The sequence below is a fragment of the Bipolaris zeicola genome (genome assembly GCF_000523435.1).
Source record: "Bipolaris zeicola 26-R-13 unplaced genomic scaffold scaffold_342, whole genome shotgun sequence".
NCBI lineage: Eukaryota > Fungi > Ascomycota > Dothideomycetes > Pleosporales > Pleosporaceae > Bipolaris > Bipolaris zeicola.
In genome coordinates this window covers 1-19,517 of record NW_006912391.1, presented here as the reverse complement: position 1 = coordinate 19,517, position 19,517 = coordinate 1, and the positions used below count along the sequence as shown (strand labels likewise).

At 50.4% G+C, this 19,517-nt stretch overlaps 8 protein-coding genes across 8 annotated transcripts; 4 read left to right on the top strand and 4 right to left on the bottom strand.

Annotated features, from left to right (window-relative positions):
- Positions 1-438: 438 nt before the first annotated feature.
- Positions 439-2,442, bottom strand: COCCADRAFT_41585 (uncharacterized protein; the record flags this gene model as incomplete). The annotated part of the gene is made up of 3 exons (XM_007719735.1): positions 439-893; positions 966-2,132; positions 2,337-2,442. The coding sequence occupies 3 exons, from the start codon at positions 2,440-2,442 to the stop codon at positions 439-441; spliced, it is 1,728 nt and encodes a 575-aa protein (XP_007717925.1).
- Positions 2,443-3,392: 950 nt separating this feature from the next.
- On the bottom strand, positions 3,393-4,849 carry COCCADRAFT_110819 (uncharacterized protein; the record flags this gene model as incomplete). The annotated part of the gene is made up of 2 exons (XM_007719734.1): positions 3,393-4,406; positions 4,511-4,849. The coding sequence occupies 2 exons, from the start codon at positions 4,847-4,849 to the stop codon at positions 3,393-3,395; spliced, it is 1,353 nt and encodes a 450-aa protein (XP_007717924.1).
- Positions 4,850-6,013: 1,164 nt separating this feature from the next.
- Positions 6,014-7,276, bottom strand: COCCADRAFT_110820 (uncharacterized protein; the record flags this gene model as incomplete). The annotated part of the gene is made up of 4 exons (XM_007719733.1): positions 6,014-6,128; positions 6,202-6,933; positions 7,030-7,177; positions 7,249-7,276. The coding sequence occupies 4 exons, from the start codon at positions 7,274-7,276 to the stop codon at positions 6,014-6,016; spliced, it is 1,023 nt and encodes a 340-aa protein (XP_007717923.1).
- Positions 7,277-7,988: 712 nt separating this feature from the next.
- On the top strand, positions 7,989-10,897 carry COCCADRAFT_68817 (uncharacterized protein; the record flags this gene model as incomplete). The annotated part of the gene is made up of 5 exons (XM_007719732.1): positions 7,989-8,110; positions 8,412-8,893; positions 8,957-9,370; positions 9,463-9,699; positions 10,128-10,897. Coding segments are annotated over 5 exons (2,025 nt in total), but the record flags the coding sequence as incomplete, so codon positions are not given.
- A 470-nt stretch (positions 10,898-11,367) lies between these two features.
- COCCADRAFT_110828 (uncharacterized protein) lies at positions 11,368-11,670 on the top strand (the record flags this gene model as incomplete). Its single annotated transcript, XM_007719731.1, has 1 exon — positions 11,368-11,670. One exon carries the CDS (start codon positions 11,368-11,370, stop codon positions 11,668-11,670), a length of 303 nt encoding a protein of 100 aa, XP_007717921.1.
- A 1,694-nt stretch (positions 11,671-13,364) lies between these two features.
- On the top strand, positions 13,365-13,823 carry COCCADRAFT_70864 (uncharacterized protein; the record flags this gene model as incomplete). The annotated part of the gene is made up of 1 exon (XM_007719730.1): positions 13,365-13,823. A coding segment is annotated over one exon (459 nt), but the record flags the coding sequence as incomplete, so codon positions are not given.
- Positions 13,824-14,192: 369 nt separating this feature from the next.
- On the top strand, positions 14,193-15,268 carry COCCADRAFT_110824 (uncharacterized protein; the record flags this gene model as incomplete). The annotated part of the gene is made up of 2 exons (XM_007719729.1): positions 14,193-15,076; positions 15,157-15,268. The coding sequence occupies 2 exons, from the start codon at positions 14,193-14,195 to the stop codon at positions 15,266-15,268; spliced, it is 996 nt and encodes a 331-aa protein (XP_007717919.1).
- A 1,035-nt stretch (positions 15,269-16,303) lies between these two features.
- On the bottom strand, positions 16,304-17,633 carry COCCADRAFT_30820 (uncharacterized protein; the record flags this gene model as incomplete). Its single annotated transcript, XM_007719728.1, has 2 exons — positions 16,304-16,752; positions 17,006-17,633. The coding sequence occupies 2 exons, from the start codon at positions 17,631-17,633 to the stop codon at positions 16,304-16,306; spliced, it is 1,077 nt and encodes a 358-aa protein (XP_007717918.1).
- Between the last annotated feature and the right edge of the window lie 1,884 nt (positions 17,634-19,517).

Here is a 19,517-nt window from a genome sequence, read left to right as displayed (position 1 = left end):
CCCCCATCCAACAACTAGTGATCCGCTACACGCCTCGGGTCAGATGGCTACAAGTCCCCGCTTTCACTATACCTCTAACACACCAGATTCACTAACTGTTACGATTCCCCTATTGACTTTTGTCTCAAGCACAACGGCAGCCTCGATTTCAGTGGGCTTGTCTGATCAAGTCTGATAATATACGGCTAGAAAGAGTCTGATTTTGGAGACATGGTAATTCCAGAGTCGTTGCTGTCTATCTATCGGGATCTGGGGAGTTAAGAGCAAGCCCCTCATATAATTGCAGCATCTAGAAAGTATCTAAACCATAGTGAGATGGAAATAGGTCTTTATTCCTATGAGCTAGATACCCAAGCGACCAGAAAATAGACACTCACATGTGTGTGTGTGTGTGTGTGTGTTCTGTATGCCTGTCAAAGGTTGACCTATCAATCTGGATCATACAGTACCAGATGCGCCCTCCCTATCGCTGTCCTTCTTAGCAATGTGGGCGCGCCACTTGATGTTGAGGTGGTAGACTGGGAAGCCCAGCAAGAAAACCCCTCCAAATATGCCTGCTAGCACGCCAAAAGCCCACTCGTAGCCATGCTTGGCGATCATCGGGGTAGTACCGTAGGTCAGACCAAATGAGACGATGTTCTTGGTACCAATTACCAGGACCAGCGCCGGGCCCGGATGTCTAGGCGCGGCCTCAGAGGCGAACGTAGAGGAGATGATAACGATGGAGGTAAATGCGAACTGGAAAATGGTCCAGCCCATGTAGGGTCCCCACCAGGTGCTACCACCGTGGGCGGTGAAGCCGTATAGGAGCAACATGCCGACGCCGATTATAGCGGGAGGTCCTATTGTAATGAGATGGTGCTCCGGCATGTGTACACCACGATTGTGGGACGCTGCCCATAACACGAATCAGTCGGCGAGTAGAGCGCAGTATAGCATGCCGAACACAGAGCCAATGATGCCACCGACGTTGATGAGCCCGACGGACTCCGGCGACCAGTTGTATTCCTGTATCAGCACCTCGTTGTATGTGAGGGAAATGCCCACAAGACAACCCAGCGCCATTGACGACGTCAAAATAGCGTAAATGATGCCAGGCGACGTCAAACTCTGCGCCATGTGTAGCCAGCTTGTTACTATGACGTGAAACGGCCGCGGCTGCGGTGTAGACCATAGCTTTATGCGCTGTAGATACGTCTTCTTCCTCGGGACATCCACGCCATCACCTTCGCTCTGCTGAACCTCGCGCTGTTGAATGCGGTCTAGATGTGCTTGGGCCTCTGAATCGGGTATGATATGCATAACGCCAAACTCATCGGTGATAACAAGCTGGCCGTCAACGCTGGCAGCGGAGCGATAGAACTGTGTTTCGAAGCCACCGAGCAGGACAAAAACAAGACCAGTGCTGATAGTAATGACAAAGAGCCAATAGAACCAGCGCCATCCTAGAGCGTGGTTGAGGTACGACGTGGACAGGTTGATGACGCATCCGAGGATGCTCTGTATCATCCAGTACAACCCGAAGACACGCGAACGCTCGTGCAAGAACGTGATCTCGGTCAACATAAGTGGGAGAAGCGATTCGGCAGCGCCAGTGGCCAAACCCTGGACAATGCGTGTACCCAGGTGGGCATTGTATGAGTTCTGTACTGCGGAGCCGATGGTAGCACCCAGCAAAATGATTGTGGCAACGAGAAAGACGGGTCGGCGACCAAAGGCTAGGCCAAGCGGCAGGATGATATAGTTGCCAAGGCCGATACACAGCGTTGGTATCGTAATAAGGAATAAGATCTCATCAACTGTATAACCTTGGGGCATATACATTTCCGTCATGACGTTGAGGATGGGGGCTAATCCTTGTGCTAGCGATAAGCCCAGGAGCGAGAACCAGCAGCAGCAGAAGATGACAGAGTATCTCTCCCATGCGCTAAAGTTGAGCGGGTCGTTGGGGTCGTTCGAAGGTACAGGCACGCGTCGAATTTCGCCTTCTCTATCCAAGATAAGCGCATTGCCCTCAACATGGCCATGGTCGTTCGTATGGTCATCTCCAAGGATCTTCTCACTATGCTTGACATGGCTGGTCGAAGACTTGGCCTGAGTGGTGTCGAAGTCAGAAGTTGTGGCCACAATGGCTGCGAGTTGTATGTCTGTAATTTTGTATGATTGACTTTTACCTCCATTGGGGGGGGGGGTATCAAGTGCAGATATTTAATGGAACATTGATCTTGGGATTCACTTCAGACACAAAGATAGGCGTCACACGATTTGATTGGAAGAAAATACTGGGGAGAATACTCTGGGGAAGGGACTCCGGGGTAAAGGCTGTGGAGACGAACGAAGGAGCGATATTGCGGGATTGAATGGCTTGATTCGTCTATGGAGGGCTTGCGGGGGACATGCATATGCTAAAGGTGTGAAGCCGGCGGGAAGACGGAGACCCATCTAGGGCTAGCCAAGCTTCAGGGATCCTATACGAGTGAAACCGGGTTAGGGTTCAAACAAGCGTGCTGTACGACATTTTCGGGGAAAGTACAAGTAGATGTTGCACTTTGGTCGACAAGACGGCGTTCAAGGGACGAGACTATGCTGTCAGTAGAGCAAAAACGCCATCTGTCTCACTGTAGCTTGCGTGCTGGCTCGCACGCCAGACTTTTCCGCATACACAGTCGAGCTAGTTGTTCTGCGATTGCCAGTAGACTTTTCCTGTTTTGGATGCCTATCCGTTTGCGAGGCTAGCTAATATCGAGCCTTGATAACTACCTCGTATTCCTATATCACGCCCACTATAACTATGCATAGTCGAAAATCTTATCACTGCAGAAGAACTGTAGCAGGAGCCTTTCGTATTTGAATTGTGTAAGGTCGCGCCCATTCTGCGAGCCTTTTCCCAGGAGCCAAGCAAATTTCAAGTCCCGGGCCGAAAGGCAACGGATACTGCACTTGCAGTGACGCGTCACAAGTCACCTTCGGCTGGCGGCGTCTAGCGAGGTGCCGACACCAACGCGTCCCCAAATTCAAAGCAACATAACTATGCCAAATCAACGCCAAGTTCTGGTTGAGGGACGTGATAACAGATTTATAGTGCGTTGAAGTGTAAAGGAATATTCGTTGATAGTGTAGCTTGTGGCATTGTTAAAATTAACTTAAAGTCTATGCTCGTAGTTACTAGGCAATATAAATAGTAGCTAGTATACATTTCTTTTCCACAAGAGTCATATCCCGTAAGCCTTCGAGTAGAAATAACTGGCAATTGAGACCTGCACGGTGTTGTGCTTTCTATGCCGGGCTTGTGAGCTTGTATCTATGTACAGTCTAAAAGATAGGAACGGTCGGCTAGAAACACGCCCTGCCTTCAATAGCTTGCCCGTCTGCCGGTCTGTTCACCCAGTAACTCAAATCTTGGTCCACTTCAAGCCAGCTTGTAGATATCGCGCATACCCATAAGCAAAGATAGACGACAGCATGGTGCAGCCACAGAACAACTGTAGGCCTAGGAAGTTATTCCCACCGCCAGCCTTGTTCGAGATCAGTGCTCCGCCTAACGGACTGCCGGTAAGTGCTCCAAATGCATTGCAGAGTGAAGCAACCCCTAGGCGAGTACCAATCTCTGCCATCGGGCTGATCTGTGCTACACATGCAGGGAAGACGGAAACGTAACCACCCGACCCGAACCCAAAAGCAATAGCGTAGGCGATGATGGCTCCAGTGTTGCTACTCCCAGGTATCCACAGCGCTAATGTCAAGATGCCTGTGAAACCTGTGATGATCAACATAGAGTTGAAGCGACCGACAACGTCAGCAAGGGCGCCTACCACTAGGCGCCCTATGAGGCTGATTGCATTAATTATTGGTAGCAGGTAAGGGACAAGCTCAGGCGAGACGCCACTCGCTTGCGCTTGGATGATGATATAGCTCAGAGGCAGGAACATACCCCAGAAGAAAAAAAAACCCCCCAGCATCGTGAAGATCGTGATCCGTTCCTTAAAGCATCGGGTAAAGTCATCGAGTGCGAACGGCCTCGGTTGATTTTGGACGCGCGTCTTCACAGTGAGGCATGATATTCCGCAGAAGGCCAAAAAGATGAAACCGACGACCCGTAAGGCCCAGGCGAAGCCTATAGACTTGAACAGATGTGTCATCAGAATAGGCAAGACCACGCCACCCGTAGCTGATCCAGAATTGACAATACCGAAAACTGTCCCACGCCTTTTGCTGAACCATGATGTTGTAGCTGTCATACAAGCGGTGAAAATGGCGCCGGATCCGAGGGAGCTGACGGCAGCCTGCGATAGAAGAATTTGATAGTATTTGGTAGATAAAGACAGCATCATGACGCCGAAGACATAAGTGAAAGTTCCTACGAGCAGGAGCCACCGTGGGCCGTAGGAATCATACACTCTTCCCCACTGAATCATGCCCAGATAGTCAGTAAAGGACCAACGAGGATTGAGTGTAGTCGGCAGGAAGCGAACGTAAGGGAGGAGGGAAAAAGAAGACCATGAGCACTTACCAGTGCCTGACCCCCAACTTGAATAAAGATTTGCAAGCTCGTGATCCAGCTGATCTGACTGACGCTGTGGCTGGCTAGTGGACGAGCCTTGTAGTAGTCCAAGAAGACGCCCACAGTCGTAATGAGCCCGAACGTACAGAACAGACCAAACCAGCCGCCCACGACAACGAGCCAAGCTTCCCGACCACCGTCAGGGCATTCGGGCTCAGTCCTCGTTGGCAAGAAGTGAGCATCGGGCTCACTCCCAAGATCTGAAGGTTTCTCAGAGCTGCCGAGATCTTCGGCTTGGGTAGCCAGCTGCGCGATCGATTTCTCTCGCTCGCTCAAGTTCTGCGACATAGTGACGGAGTGGGGTGTCTCTCTTGTGCCTCCCTACTACTCCCAATGATGCTGATGCAATTGCACACCGTCTGAGGATCAGACAGAGAGTGTAAAGAATGCAGGGTGCAAATTTGATGGATGTAGGGTTTCTGGTCGCAGAAGACAAGCTCAGAGCGCAGAAGAGGGAACGCGGTTACCAGCACCCGACAAGGGAGAGTTCGCGGAAGTGTATAATAGTGGCGGAATAGCTTTCGAAACCTGTGTCTGAAGCGAACGAACAGGCTAAGGAGGCTTTTTTCTCTCTTTACTTCGTTTCCTTTTCTTTGTACTTTATTCCAGCTGCTGTTTCCCCAAGGACCGAGCATCCTAAAAGGGTTCAAACGAACACATGGCAGCGACTTCGCGCTTCGGTATCGGCAAGTACCCTAACAGCGAGCCGTGCGGGACATGGAGGTCACACTCCAAATTGGTCAGAGCAAGCCGGTGGGAGCTCTAGATTCATCAAAATAGCGGGCCCTCCAGCATTGATTAGAGGAACTCAACGAAGTTCTTAATCAGAAACCGCGCGGGCAACCCGGCGGGGAAAAACTGGGGAGTATTGTGGCGCGGCCTCCAGTGCGGGGTACTGCCTAGTGCGGAACCTCGGCTTTGTCAACCATGCATGCTCTTCTCGTGATCTGCTGCTCGTTCAATTATATGGCTAGACCAATCGTGGTAAACCCCATTACGACTATCCCCCATGTCTGCTGTGTGGTATTGATGCATGCTTGTCGCGCAAGTCGGCCTGTAGGCTGTATTTTCGAAGTGGTAAGTAGGGATAGTATTCCCCGAAACACCGCTCGCACAGGGGCCTGGGGGGTTCTTTTTGGAAACGATGGTTCGTGCGGCGTTCGTGTGAGATGTTCCTGGCTCGATAATTGCACCTGGAGGACGGCTTCGAATATTGCTTTACCGGTTGCAAAGTAGCTTTCATGTCAATTCCAACAGTGGTGCTATTCCCGGTCACATATACAATTCAGTCCAGAATAATTCAACATTACGCATCCATTTCCAGTCTATGTTTATAATGCCTGTTGTATGTATATACACACATGTATGAACCCCATTTTTCTCATTTGTAAATCAACTTTGCATGTGTCTCTCTTTGAAAGTGCTGTCACCCCCAATCCTATAGCAGTCCCATCAAAAGTCCAGTGTTACTGCTTCCACTTGATCCATCGTCAGGACCTTTGTTCTCCCGTTCTTTTCCACAGCCTCAGTAGCGGCCGTAGTCTCGATCCTCCACGGCGGGATGCAACTACACAATGGCCAGTCAGTATTAGATCGCGTCGAGTGAATAAGCATTATTTCAACCACCCCCATATACGTACGCTTCATCGTGCAAGCACCAGATGACCTTGGACGGCTGCCCAAGCCAGCCCAGCTTCATGGCTGCGAACTCGGCTGCGGAACCGTCGAAAGGCCTGCCGTTGAGATTCGCCCGACCTGCAATAGCCATGATGACAACCTCGGGCTGTGGCTGCAGATTGCGCAGAACGCCCTCGTAACCCCCTAGATGTGCGGACCAGAGAAGTGCCTTGCTGTCGATGATAATGTTGAACATTAGCTGGCCTCCATCGGCGTGAGAGAAGACGTGTCGTTTACGATCCTTGACATAGTCAATGAAGGATTGATGACCTGGAGTTCGCTTCTCTGGTGGCATAAGGTCTCCAATCTGTAAAAGACCATACTTCATGCCCATGGTAATGTCTAGTGAGCAGCTGTAAGGGCTTGCGGATCCCGTGTAAACGGTCCCGGTATCAATAACATCCGGGTGGTCTTCCGGCATAAGGCAGTGCAGGGAAGGCCATATATCGACCGAAAGGGCAGCAAGAGTAGGCAAAGGCCGCTTTGGCGCCCCGGGAAAGCCTGGTGCTGCCACGGAGGGGTCACTAAGGGCTTTCTCACGGATCGCACGGGTAAAGAGAGGGATACGCTCGCCGCCTTGAACTGGCAGCAGTTGCGCGTCGGGGACACCAGCGTTCTTGAGAAGGTTGATGGCTTCGTTATTAGCTATCACTATGGCACCGGTCTTGATGGCGATGCGGTCGGCACCTGGCAGGCTTCGCGGGCACAAGAGTCATCAGCGCCAGACTTGACGAATAGATGTTGACGAGTCGACATCATCATCTAGGGCGTTGCAAGAGCAGGACACTCACTGGTCAAAATGTGCATGAGATATAAATATGTAGTCGGCTTCCGTCACATCGTCAACGGCAAGCCGCGAGGTGAGCACAGATGGCTTGTCGAGCCAGGTGTCGAGGAAGATGTTGACGCCCCTGGTCTTCAACCGGAAGGTCGTTGCGCCTAGTACGACAGCATCGTGTCAGTTGGATTTAGGTAAGGAAGAAGCTGCAAAGGGTGAGAGACAGACAGACCAAACCATTCGAGGGTCGTGGAATTCATGGCTATTCGGGATCGCTGCACACAAGGCCTTGCCGATGGGATGAGCAGTGTTGATGGGAGCAGCGCGTCAAAATAGTTTGATACGTTGAAGAATCGCAATAGCTGTAGGCGCCGGCTTTGATTGTTGATGAATGAGAAGCTCAAAGAAGCGCAGAGGTAGCTCGGTACTGTAGAATCCGCGCCAAGAGTCCGACTACTCTACATGCTGTAAGTGTAAAAGCTCGCTCTTAGGAGGGTTTGGAAGACGGAAGGGCAGGGGATGGGGAGTGTCGCGTGACGCCATAGCCGTGAGGGATGCATTCCACAGAGGCGCAGCCGGCGGGGTAGCTACGAGATGTGTGGGGGAGGGATTGTGGGGTTTCGGTTGATGGGCCGAGCTTTTGCCGAGACTAACGCTAAGTGGCATGACCGCCCGAGCTAGCGCCTCAGACCCGAGTGGGCAGTCAGTCCAGCCATGTCAGAAGACTCCTCACAATAGTCTATTGACGCAGTCTGCGGAGAACTCTTTTGACTCACATTGACCGGATTCGCTGATACTGCGGCTCCGCCTTTCAGCGACAACCCGACTGCCACCTAAAAGTCCCGCACACTGCAATTCCTGCCCGCACGGATTCGTGACCCACGGCACGTTGCCTCAGGGGGCGGCTCTTCTCCCCCGACGGGTGCAGTAGGTACTCCTTACTGGGTCGAAATGCAGACTGAGTTAAGCGTGCTGTCCTGTGAGCATTGCGGCGAGACATTCCATCGTCGAGAGCATCGGAACCGCCACGTCCTCCGGCACACAGGTCTCAGGCCGTTCAACTGCGATGTATGCCATAAGTCCTTCTCTCGAAAGTGAGTCTATCTGTATCCCCATTGTGGGCTGCAAGTCAACTTCACCATGTTGATGCTTTTCCTGCAGCGATACCCTCCGAAGGCATCGCGATCTACATAGAGATCGTCAAGATGTAATTCAAAGTCCTAGAGGTCGTGCCTCCCGAGCTTGTCAATCCTGTTCCAGGCTGAAGCAGCGTTGTGATGGGAATTCCCCTTGCTCACGATGCTTGGTCCGGGGCGTAACGTGCTCCTTTGACCCTTCCTGGGAGCCAGGAGCAGCCAATGGCCTAGCTGATTCCGATATGATTGATGATGGGAGATCGAGCCAAAATATCTCGAACCAAACGCCACCACAATCTACTGCAACCAACGACGTGGGCAGCGTCCACCTTCGCCCTGAGACCACCCAAATAGCTCACAATGGCTCACTACCCGTTGATGTACAAACAACGTCAGGGCAGTGGGGTGACCATCGCATGATGCCCTCAAACCTCAGCAGCCTTTCTGCTATCTCGCCTGATGCTGTGCCCGCCCCGTCACTCGAAGGCCCCGCTGCATGGCGCCGAGGCTCTGACTTTGTGGCTGGAGGGTACTTTGAAGGCGGCAGCAGCAGCAGCGAATTCGTTGGAATGACCGATGATTTATGGGTACCTTGGAATCCAATGGCAATCAATCTCTCACTGCCATGGCCTTGGGATAGATTAGGAAGAAATATAGATCAGTCAAGGCTTTTCGATTCACATTACCACTTACCAGCTTTCGGCCAAGTCTCGGCTCTCACTCCATCGGCTTCACTCAATGGTACTGCGTCCCTAGAGTCTGGAACATCCCTCCACCATGAGCTTCCAGACGAATCTCCGCAAGGTCATTGGGACCCCAGGAATACAAACCCGAATCTTCCTCGGTCATGTAGATCCTTCCCGAAGCTGACTGGTGCCAGTTTGGAAGTTGCAGCTACCGAACTGTATGGCCATATTCCATACCTGCCGAACTCTGGCATTCGAGGCTTGCATGACTTCTATGAATCGCAAAGACGAAGTTCTCGTGCACCATTTGTCCATGACCGTATCTTTCACGCTTTTATCGACCTTTACTTCGAGCATTTCGATCCTCAATTCCCTTTTCTGCATCCAAATCGTCTAAACGTTGACGAAGTACCCTGGATCTTGCTACTGGCGGTAGCTGCCGTCGGGAGCCATTATTCCGAGATGACTGATGCTCAGAGATATAACCTGACGCTTGTTGACCTCCTTTGCCGGGCAGTAGAGTCAAAGGTCAGTCACGCTATCCTGGGCGCTGACCTCCTCCCCTTCCCTTATACACCGCTGATCATAGCCCATGGCAGGTCTCTAAGGATGTCCTACAAACAGATCTTGTTGTCATTCAATCTATAATGCTTCTTCACATCCTTCTTATGTTTTCTGGCTCTTATAGAGAGAGGGTTATTCTGCAGCATAAACGAAGTATGCTGATAAACCTTTGCTGGGATCTGCTGAGCAAAGCACGACCGCAAAGAAGAGTTGCCATTGATAATCCCGACATAGAAGCCGAGTGGCAATCTTGGCTTTCCAGAGAGGAAGAGATACGTCTGTTGACTTGCGTGAGAGGTAATACGAGTTGAGCTCTACCCCAGGGAGGTATAACAGCTGATTGATGCTTTTTCACCGTAGTCATCGAGTGTATATGCTCTCTTTCCCTCGAAATTCCCACGAACTTCAATCTCCGTGATGCCACGCGTCAACTTCCATCACCGGAAGATCTTTGGCGGTGCAAAGATGCACAGAGTTGGAAGCACGCCTATCAGACTTTACCAGGTAAGCAAGCGATGCAACTCAACTTCTTTCTAGAGCCATGCGACTAACCTTGTTGGCAGCCTCCTATGCTGAGCAAAAACGAACGTCTTCTCCAGAGCACTGGCCTAGAACGATGCTGAGGTCCGATGCGTTCACTTGTAGGGCTGCACTCTTAGAGCTGCTCATCGATGAAGCAACAGTGGCTCGACAGTTGTATTCCTCCCGACTATTCAGATCCTCAGTAGCCTCCTATCTGCAAATCCCAAATACAGGTATGGGTCACGGCACATCGTCGCCTCCATTAGCAGATTTTGAGTTTATGAGAGGCGACAATACCCTTCTCGACACCTCGGTCGACTTACTATCGTACGCTACTCTAGAAGGCTCATCAATCGGCCCGCATCACCAGATAGAGACCATCTTTCACGTTTTGGCTATCTTGAGACGCGTCTCCTTAGAGATTCTTAACACAGCGACAGGATGGAAGACAACCAAAGAGAACATGCACCGGGCTAGGAGAAAATTTGTGGACTTTTGTCAACAAAACACCGTGCAAGCTCGCAGATGCTTATGGCACGCGACATGCATCTTCAAGAAGACGCGCAGTTCGCGGAAGCTGGCCTGCTACGACGTGTACAGTATACTGATCTGTACCACTTACATCTACTGCTACTGCTCATTCTTCATATCCGAAACGTCAGCATCCCGTCAGACTACGTTGATGAGCCAGAGGAGAGCCTCTGAAAAGGATTCACCACCAACCGTTGTGCGATTAGATCAGCTGAGAGACCGGTCTAGTATCGAGCGATGGATCCAGAGCGCTGACGAACATTACTTGATTCATTTGACGGGAGTTGGGCTATTGAAAGGGTCTGACGATGCTGTTAGATTTCTTCGGGATATTGAAAGGACCCTCGAGTCCCAAATTGCGTGGCGAGGGATATGTTGTGCTTTTGCCACAACCTTTGCTCAGGTCAGGCGTGGGGAAATGCCTACCGAGTCCCAAGAAGACAATCCTGAAGAGGACGGTACCTCGTCATAAACAACATAGTATATAAACTCATATCTATGCTGGTGAATAGGTTATAGTGTGGAGTGATCGCTTGGTCTAATATCGTGTATCATGCCGTTCATATGCTTTCCAGCTTCGTCTTCGACCATCTTGCATACCCGGTTTGAGATCAGGCCCTCGACCCGCCTTACATTGCTGCGCCCAGCGCTAATCTCTACTAGGCTGATGTCGATCGGACGCCACAACTATCGCATCATGCCTCTTGTACAACATGACTATTTATCAATCTCTTTCGCGAGGCGTTCTACTGGTCAACTTTTCAAGGCTGCTATGGGTTGAGATTGATCGCCGGTCATTTTGCGGATTGGAATCCTAGCTGCATTGCCACCGGAAAGCAGTCTCTCCTCCTGACGCCAAGCATTAGGGGTCCTCACTGTCATTGTAACGCTGAAATGCGCTGAACCCAAAAAATGCACCAAAGGCAATCGCACCAACAAGGTAGGAGCCTCAGTGCCTCGGCAGCGCAAGTTCGCCTTCCCACGTCGGACTCAGGCAGAGTGGGCGCTTCGAGCATCGCACCACGCCAGGTCCAAGGATGCACGGGTTACCGGTATCTGAACCTGACGAAGGTAACTACCTTCATAGTACAAGCCTCTGGGATACTAGTGGCCGACGTCAGGCAGCAAGGCCATCACCTCTGTCTCGCAATTAGTTTTTCCAAACATCGTCCTCCACCAAATTGTGGCCGGATAATGCCAATCCAGAGTCGCTAATGATCAACCCGATCTCGATTGATCGACCAACTGACTGCTTGGCATTGTAAACAGCTGGGATCTCACCCAAGCCTCGTTTCAAGGCGGCCCGCTGCGGCCCATCTGTTACGATCCTGAGTAGGGGGCCTTGGCTCCACCCCTACATAGGTAGTTGGATCAGCTCCTTGGCATGTCAGACTTGGGTACGTAGATTTACTTCGAGGCCTTGTGTTTGTTACGCTTGCAAGGTCATGATGGGAGGCCTGGTCAGTCTGGGATCCGTGGAGACTTCCTGATTGGGCACTGGCGGAGATTTTATGCATCGATGATCACGATGAAGATACTGCGTGGCACACGAGTCGACAAGGCTGATGTTTGCAGCACGGAAAAGTAATTGCCTAGTTAATAGGACCTGAAATTCTACTCTTCATAGACATACAGAATGGGGAGGCCCCTGCAGAACATGTTTGGGGATATGGTATGTGAAGCAGTACATAGCAATTGACGCTCAAACCGATTCCTGGAGTACGGTATAAAGACCGCCTCGACGTACCTGGTTCGAAGTCATCATCATTTTCTTCACTCAGCATCTTAGAACTATATCAGCACACAATGGCCTTACTCACCAAATACGCGGCAGCCGTTGCCGTCTTTATGAGCACTGTCAGTGCTATACCCGCCAGACCTCCACAAGCAGTCATACCAATGGCACCCCTATACCGTACCATCGACCTGCACGCTCCCTAGTGGCAGCAAATGCCAGCCACAGACGCAGGTTTACCAACCATTGAATCAGCACGAGTAGCCGCCGTGGCAGGAGGGCATCATGATTAGCCAAGAAAATACACGCCATTGACTAACCTAAATTCCCCCCCAGACACGCCAAGTCCTACACCCTCAACTACGTAGGAAAAGCATGTCAGGTCGGATCCTATTTTGCTTCCAGCCCGAGTTTCCGACTCTCTCTGCTCACAAGGAATTCGTTCCCAGCTCGAATTTAGCCATATAACAAGCAGCTTTTCATGTTCCACCGCAAACATTCATCCTAGACACTTCATTCCACTTCTTCATAGTCCGATATCATGCCTCTTTGCACCGAATGCAAAGACCTCGTCTCATTTCTCCATGACCGCATGAACACGAAACGCCTACCCATACCGCACAAGAGCGTACTGAAGATTCTGGAATCCTCTCCCGACTGCGATTTGTGCAATCTTGTCGTCTCAGTGCAATTCAAGTGGCAGGATAATTTCGAGTCTCCGGTCGCCACCCTTGGTTCATTCAACAATGAAAATGCCATCCATGATACGGAGTGGAGAACGGAGACGAATCTAGATATTGGTAAGAAGGTGGAATTTGTAATTTCAGTGGATGTCTGCAAGAGGGTGAGCGAAGTGGTATTCGATTTCCAATGGGGGAGCCTGGAAACCAACCAGATGCGATGCGGCAGAATCACGCTCGCGGTTTGGAAAGACACGCCCTGTGCCGACGTCCCTCTAGAAACAGAATGCCCGCGCCACAAACCCAACTTCATTTCCGAACACATACTAGAGCCCGAGACTGCGGATAATCGGCAGGCGCAATTACAAGCGTGCGCGTCGACCGATGTCGCGTATCGGAAATATGGGGCCCTGGTCGACGACGAGTCGGAAGAGACGCTAAATTATCTGAATGAGTGGCTGCGAGTTTGTGAATGCTCTCATGGACTCTGCAAGCGCTTGCTTACAGGAAAGAGTATTGATGGCCGGTATTCAAAGTTCGATAGCTTATGTTTCCCGTGGGAAGACACTGATGCGCCGCTCCCGCACCGTGTCCTCGCCATACATACGGATCACGTCAAATTGGTTGAAACAAGAGAAGGTCAGACAGGGTGTTACGTTGCGCTGAGCCACTGCTGGGGTAACCCGGAGAACCATCCACTCAAGACAACAAAGGTGAATTATGCTGAGCGTCTCGCGGGTATCCCACTAGAAGACTTACCGAAAACCTTCAGAGACGCTGTCAAGGTCACAAAACATATCGGCGTCAAATATCTCTGGATCGATTCTCTTTGTATAATCCAAGACGACATCGAGGACTGGAAACAAGAATCTGCGAAAATGGGAGCCGTTTACGAGTACGCTCGCCTTACCATTGCTGCTGCGGATGCCAGAGACAGTACGGAAGGCTGTTTTGTAACTGTACGACAAGACCTTGAACGCATGCACAAGTGCTTAAAGGCTGCCGAAGCGGAAACATTCACTGAAATGAGTGCCACATTCGAAGAAGAAAACATGTACAGGTCGAGATTCACAAAAAGAACATCGCCGCCGAACCCACCTCAGATCACTGTTAGATCCATGGGGAAAAACGATGTACCGGTAACAGTCCATCTTGCAGCAACACCATGGCAGAACTACAACCCGTATTACACTCGCCTGGGCTCACGCGCTTGGGCGCGTCAGGAATGGTATCTTTCCCGGCGCATGCTCTTCTTCACACACGGTGGCATATCATGGAAGTGCAGACAATTCGAATGGAACGAACGCGAGGTATACTACGACATGAAGGAGAAGCGGTCGTGGCCCGAGCTGCTGCAGCGGTATTCCGCCGACGATCTGACGTACGAAACGGACCGGCATGTTGCACTGGAAGGTGTTGTCGGCCAGATAAAGACAACCATGGAAGGTTCCTACCATTTTGGAGTCTGGACACATATGCCTGAGTTGCTACTGTGGGTGATGGGTGGGCCAGAGTACGACTTCAAAGGTCCAGAGGCGCCGTCTTGGAGCTTTGCGGCCAGGTGCGAATCGAAGTTTTACTGGCAGACTATGGTGCAGTTTGGCTTTAACCTGACCGCGGTATATCACATAGAAGGCGGTCTTCGAATCGATGAGACGGGAGTCTTGAGTACCACTGCACCAGTAGCATCGCTCGTAGCAACAGAGACGAGTCGAAACTGGATCGCCGCCCAGCACTACATTCCATGGGCATGCTCTCTGATTCCCGAATCCGCACTGCTGTACTTTGCGCACTCAACAAGCCGCCCTGTGCTCTTTCTCTTCGATCCCGGAAATCCTAACCGCGAGACTGCTATTGGACTCGTGAGCCTAGACGATTCTGTAATTTCTGACTGCGTGGCCACAACCAGTCACGTGCAGTGCGTTCTCCTGCCTTCCTGCGAGCGGCTTTGTCATATGTTCGACCGCAAATTGGCACCGATCATGGAGAAAAGAAGCCTCTTGCTCTTCGATGATAGTGACGGAAGCAATGTCCTGCCTTCACCTCTCCCTAACGTAATGCCGTCTCCTGAGTATCTAGAAAACCCAGTCCCGAATTTCGATTTACCTGAGCGATTCGAGGACATGATTTTGCCTGAGCTGCTGAAGTATAATTTCATATTTGATACGAGTAGTTTCGGAGACGAAGCGAAGGTAAGTGTGATATTGTTGGAAAAGGGATGTGGGGAGAAATACAACAGAAAAGCTAATTAACTTGTGAGACAGACACCCAAAGTGGGAACTGAAGGGGAAAGGTTATGTTGGGTTATGTTGGTGAGCGAGGTAGAAGGAAAGCAGGGGTTCTGGAAAAGGATTGGAATGGGTACCTTGGGGGTGGAGCCAGGAGACTTGGGGTTTAAGTACATGGACCTGAAGTTGGTGTAATAATTAAGTGGGTATAAACAATCATTTAGTAAGAGTTACCGTCCCCAGTATACAGGTATACAATAGGTTCACAAACTCCTACATCATATCCTATCAAACGAAAAATTGCACATGGAGAACCCTTCCCACCACCAGCTTTCTTACCACTCTATCAGCAATTTCTAGTTTCAATCGCTAGACAAGGAAATTATGAATCGAAACGAATCAAATCAACCGAAATATAAATTAAAAATCACCAAGATATGGATCAATCAATACAATTTGATTCCAGAGGATCTTAAGGGTCAGTCAAAAATGAACACTCAGATTGATTGATTTGATTGATCCCAAGTCTGATCCCAATTCCCTCGGACAGGGGCTGCATTTGGGTTTCGGTATGAGCGGTTTCTGTACGAGCGGGCTGGAACAACTTTTCAGGCGGGGCGGAGACCTGTAAAGCCATTTTTACAAGAATGATAGTAATCTTTTGGGTCATTCATACACTTGCTTGACTGGAGTTCACATGGGTGAAGAGCATGACTAGATAAAGTCTACGGCCAAGACGGTAATATCAACCTAAAGGCTGGGGTGTATATCGGTCATTCGTCAATTCTATGGTACTATATTGAGATGTGATCTCCGAGATTCTAATGCTGGTATGCAGTATGCGGGTATCCGTTCATCAGTTGCGCCTCCGATATTGAGCTAAAGTTATAGTATAGTGAAGCGGAGACTCGAGACCAGTGAAACGATTGATATTGGCACGAGATAATGGACAAAGAGTTTCGGAGAATCGGAAAATCCCTTTTCCGAGAAGAGGTACCCATGAGTCGTCAAGCCGTCGTGGAGATTGGAGTGAAACGCTCGTTCGAGGCAACGCTGGTGATAGCCTTGCCTAGGAGCTTCCCAGCTAGGTCAACCGCATCGAACCAACTATATTGGCCTTCTTGAATTCTCATGATGCTGAGCGGTCGCTTAAGCAAAAGCAGAAGGGTGAATGTCGCGTAGAACGTTGGGATTTCAAGCACGAGCTAAGAGTTTGGCCCTATGTTCCACTCAGCGTGTGCATGTACAGCACCGAAGGTGCTACCATCCAGACCGAATTCAGGAACGTTATTATAATTCGTGTAGACCCCTTCAGAAATATTGATGTTGGTGCCGTAGTTAGCATTGAAACCGGGGGGAGCGGGTGTTGCTCCGCTCCAGGCCTGTGTGGTACCATTCGACGCGTCATGCAAGGGAGTTGCCTGAACTAATGAGGTATCATGCAAGTATCCGTGAGAAGTATCGTTATCGAGTAAAACCCCCCCTAAGGATGTTGAGGTGACTGTCACATTTAACATTCGAGTTATCGTTGGGTGTGTCGCACTTGACGTAGTGAGGTCCGGGCTGGGACTGGTTGCCATAACTTGACTGGAAGGAAGATGGGGGTTGACTGGAAGCTCCTGGAAAGGTGTTTGTAGTGGAAGAAATCTGATGACTGTTGGCAGTTTCAAAATGACCCACCATATTTGAAGACGAAATTCCCGCGTCAAGTTCCTTCGCATGCTCCTTCCATAGGTGCATCATTAAGGCAGAACGCTCGAAGCTGGGGAGACAGCCATGCACGCAGCCGTATTCCTTCTTTCCATCTGGTGTATCTAGCTTGAAATGCTCGTCGTGAAACTCAGCCCAGTGCTTCTTTCAACTAGCTTCGTAACTGAAAGGTTTTCCGCATGGAATTCGCTTCCCACCTCGTGAATATGAGCCGGGGCACTCTCGAGGCGTATAGGTTTTTGTTTTGTTGGCTGTGGTAGAGCTGGTTTGCTTTTGGCGTTTGGGCTCAGGCTCGCCGGGTGTGTCCGAACAGGGTTGATCGGCTTCTCTCTGTCTGCCTGCAACGACGCTTTGAGAAAGTTTTTGGTTTGGAGACGCTTGATCTAAATCGTCTGAGTTTGGAGTGGTGATAGTGTCACCATGTGTTTGCAGTATGCGACGGTCGGCTGTGTGGTCGGAAGGATATGCACTTGCATGGGGAACAGCAGGCGGGCTCCCAGTGGCTGACAATGCTAACTGTGCGCGTTTGTTGCCTGGGCTATGGTTATTTGTGATGCTATAATAGCTTGAGAGGTACGACATGCCAGTGCGTTCGTCATTAAGCTCTGCAATGAGTGCCCAGAAGTCAACGGAACCAAGTTGTCTCCTGAGGGCATAGCTAAAGACGAAGTTTTTGCTTTTATGGTCATCGAGAAAAATCAAGTCAAGCTGTGCAGGCTCAAGACCATTCGGTTGTAGGCCACATTTGAATACTAGATCCTTGGCTGCCTGAAGCATCAGAGGTGTGAGCTCGGAGCTCGTGGGTCGTGTGGGCGGGGAAGCCATGGTAGCGCCGGAGTTGTCGGTGGAATCTGGAAACGATTTGCGCCAGGGTCCCGGATAACAATGTAAGTAGATAGCAGAGTATAATGGTAACAAGGATTGATGGTGAAAGATAACGCTTCTCTCTGGAGATAGTTACTAAAGAGCGTTGTCTCTTCAGATTGAAAGTATCCATGCCAGGTGGAGGGCTCGCTGGGTTATAAAGGGTTGGGGGCCCATGTTTCCACGCTCAGACCGTCCTGAGCTTCGACCCAAGTACGGATTTCGACGTAAAATGTCAACTCTTGTCGGCGGGCTGGGCGTGGTGGTGGAGTCTGTCGATGGCTAGAGTTAGGAAGCAGGAAGCGTCCGGGATCACAGGACATGATCTGGGATCTGCCATTGACGCATGGGCTCGGCGATCAATGTATCTGCCCTGGCAGCGGACAGGGTACGCACTGAGCTTCGGCCCATCTACTGTGATACGGGCCAGGGTGAAAGAAAGAGCTATACTGTAGAACGTAGAAGCTATACCGTAAGCGTCATACCTTTTGTATCAAATAATCCGAAGAAAGTCCTGATCTTCATTTTAGCGTCTCCACCGTACAAAACTCATGCCCTGTACCGTAATACTTTCAGTGGAAATCGGACCGAATTCGACCACAGCCGTCAAGGGATACATGGTATATTTCGCAGAGGGAACCAAGCTATTCTTGGCAAGATATCTATCCATAGAATGCTACGAGTTCAGGAACAAATGCTCAACAAGTTGGCGCAATGCCAATCGCTCGCGCACGGAAACTTGAACATTGACGGTAGCCGTTTCATGCTGCCCTGTACTCGGGTTGCCTGCCGACTGCACCCTCCATCCACATGGCTAGCGAAAGGAATAAGGAAAGTAGCCACAAACCACGGCTGAGCGTTGGAGCTGAATCGGGCTCGACAGTCTTGTACGTTATTCCACCATATAGGGAATGTCGCTTCCAAGACCAGAACTTTACACGTTGGAACGCAGTACTGCTGCTGTTACCACCAGTCTGCGGTGAAGCCTGGGGAAATTGTAGCAAAAGTGTTGTGTGTGTGTGTGGACCTGGAGCTTGACATGGGTGAAACCTTGCCCGAGAATTGTAACATTTTGCTATGATTGCTGGAAAATAGCACGTGTTGAAGCGGTACAATTATGCGATTGGTAGACGATGTGATAGCGGGCAGACTGACACGCGACCCAAGATCTAGACAGAGCGATAGCGGGGATCACAAGGCACATGCGGTTTCGTGTCTGGCAGGACGGGGGTGTTGGCCTCCCATCTGCCATGTTGGCAGTGTCGCGGTCGCGCGCGAGTGCGGGCTAGTAACCGTAGTGCCTGGCGCGAACAATTTGCCGCTAGCTGTCCGCATTGACTACTACGCAGGATGGAGGCGCGTGCAGGTACAAGTACCTCAGACACACCAGCTATTGACGTCGGCCATTGTAGAGATCTGACAAATGGAAATTTCCTTGTATTCATATCAGCTCCTCGCAACTTACTCTCGAAGATAAGCAACAATTTTGTCGAATTTGTACAGAAACTTTGATCACAACTATAGGCACTTCATGTTGGCCCCCTATTCGCAGTGTATCTGCTTGCAATGTCGGCTTGTTTTAGAATTCATGGGGAAGTAGGGAAGAGTGCAACGATTCTGTGGCCGTTTGTTCCTTCACAAGGCCGATGCTTCCTCACAGAAGACAGCGCAACAACATCGCCTATTACTTATTATTATTATTATTATTATTATTATTCCATTATAGTCCTGTATCAGCCGTTGGCTATGTAAGACTTTGGCCAAAGGCCGTTCTATCTGACTAGTTACAATTTGGTACGTTGTGCTGTATTGCGTGACTATGGTGCTTCGGCCTTTGTCTAGTTA